Source organism: Petaurus breviceps, unplaced genomic scaffold, assembly GCF_028583685.1.
Source record: "Petaurus breviceps papuanus isolate PSGF00001 unplaced genomic scaffold, PetGlider_PUasm1.0 99, whole genome shotgun sequence".
NCBI lineage: Eukaryota > Metazoa > Chordata > Mammalia > Diprotodontia > Petauridae > Petaurus > Petaurus breviceps.
Genome location: NW_027187465.1, coordinates 864,232 through 866,096, shown reverse-complemented (window position 1 = coordinate 866,096; position 1,865 = coordinate 864,232). Strand labels below are relative to the sequence as shown.

General features: G+C 55.5%; 1 protein-coding gene across 1 annotated transcript in view; it reads left to right on the top strand.

The window, feature by feature from the left end:
* Positions 1–246: 246 nt before the first annotated feature.
* INPP5J (inositol polyphosphate-5-phosphatase J) overlaps positions 247–1,865 on the top strand; it is an 11,780-nt gene continuing 10,161 nt past the window's right edge. The window contains 1 exon segment of the mRNA XM_069081417.1: positions 247–1,865. This exon segment is cut by the window's right edge and continues 1,036 nt beyond it. Coding sequence (XP_068937518.1) covers positions 1,601–1,865 — 265 coding nt within the window. The 5' untranslated portion in view covers positions 247–1,600.

The following is a 1,865-nucleotide window of genomic DNA, read 5'->3' as shown; positions in this document are numbered from 1 at the left end:
ACCCCCTTAGTTAGCAGAAGAGGAAACAGACCTAATGAGAGGAAGTGACCTGCCCCATGAGTTCATAGTGTGACTAGCACAAATTTAGGGCTAATTTACAAATGTTCTCCTTCCCTGGCCTGGAATCTTTCTCATGCTCCAAGGTGAAATGGAAGAGTAGTCCAGGAGGGAGTTGGGGGGGGGGGCAAGGGAGGGAATCAGGAGGATGGGAAGGGTGGGACTTCAGGAGGTATGGGAGCAGGGGATGTCCAGGACCTCTCAGGTCCCATTCACTCCCCACCTGGGTTTCTTCATGGCTGTTTCAATTTTCTTCCCAAGCCCCAGGTTATGAGAACCTCTCTGCCAAGTGTTCTGAGAGCAACAAAGTCCCAGGGTTCCAAGAACCCAATGACACAGGGTTCCAAGAACCCCAAGGTCCCAAAAGCCCTAAGTTCTACAAGTTTTTAGGTCCTAGGGTTTCATGTCTGCTGGATGGTAGGGAAATGAGAGGGAAGGGCTGAGCCCAGAGTTTAAACTGACCCCAAGATGGTCTGGGATGGGAACAGGGCCAAAGACTCCCTGGGGTGGAACCCTGGTCAGTCACCCTCTCATTGGGCCCTTTCCTAAGGAAGGGGGATGGGGCTGCGGTTTTGGCTTGAGAGATTGGCACCCTGAAGTTCTCTGACTGCAGGGTACAAAGGGTGGGTAGGAGGCTCTCTCCTCCCCATCCAGAGCCTCCCACCTGCCCTTCCCCGGTAAGTTAGAACTACCACCTACCAGAAGCCTCCCTGGGGGAGTAGGGCAGGAAGGAGGCGGGGAACCAGTACCAGCCACCCACTCCCTCTTTCTCCGGCTCTCATCGGGCTTGGGGGTGGGTGCGGAGGCTGAGGTGAGCCATTTAGGGGGTTGGAGGTTGGTTGGGGTATGGGTCCAATGTTGGGCCCAAGTTCAGGTATACCCTCCAGGGAGAAACTCTTAAGGGCTGCTTTGGGACTGGTTTGGTTTGAGGGTCCCCCTCCTGGGGGTAGGGGAAGGGGTTATAAGGTTTAAAACTGAAAGGGACTTTAGCAATCATCCATTCCAATCTTGGGCTAGTCAGTGCTGCAAGGGAGATGGGGTGGGTGGTCTCTAAGGCCCTTCCTCCTCTCCTTTCTATGGACTCCGATGTTTGGAGAGAGAAGCTCTTACACAGAGCTGGGGTACCCTCTTGGGGCTGGTAGACAAAGGCACATCAGACAGGGTGAATGGGGGTCAGGGAGAGGACTCAGTGAGAGTGTCTGGGACACTTCCCAAAAGCAAGTCAGGCTGAGATAAACTCACCTCGTAAGGGCCAAGTATCTTTGCTCAAAGCTGTGAAATGTCGTTCTTGTAAGCTGGAGAAGGGGGAACATAGGTTCATAGATAAAGAGCTGAAATGGGGGGAGCTCAGAGGCCACCTAGGCTTACAGAGGAGGCAACTGGCCCCCTACAGTGACTTGCCCAAGGTCACACGGGTAGTGAGTAGTCTGTTCAGGATTCAAACCTACATCCCCTCTGTCTCTGAGGTCTCTGCTTCCTAGTGATTGCGGTTTATCCCCGACGTCGGTTCCTCTAGTCTGGAAGCAGGGGGTGAGGCTGAGAGATGGCCTGCCTTAGGTTCCTTCCCGCTCTTGGGATATCTCCCCAGCCTTACCCTATGGTGGAGTTCAGCTCTTTAATCACCACGCAGGAGCAGACAGCCCCCCGGCCCTTGGGGCAGAGACCAAGCCCACCAGCCAAGGAGCAGAAACAAGCCCTCGCTCCCAGCTCGACTCCGGCACCGCCAGGACCCTGGCCAGCGACCACCTCTGCTGGGCCGAAGCCGTCTCTGACATCGCCGGGACCCAGCCTGACTCCATCACCCGCGG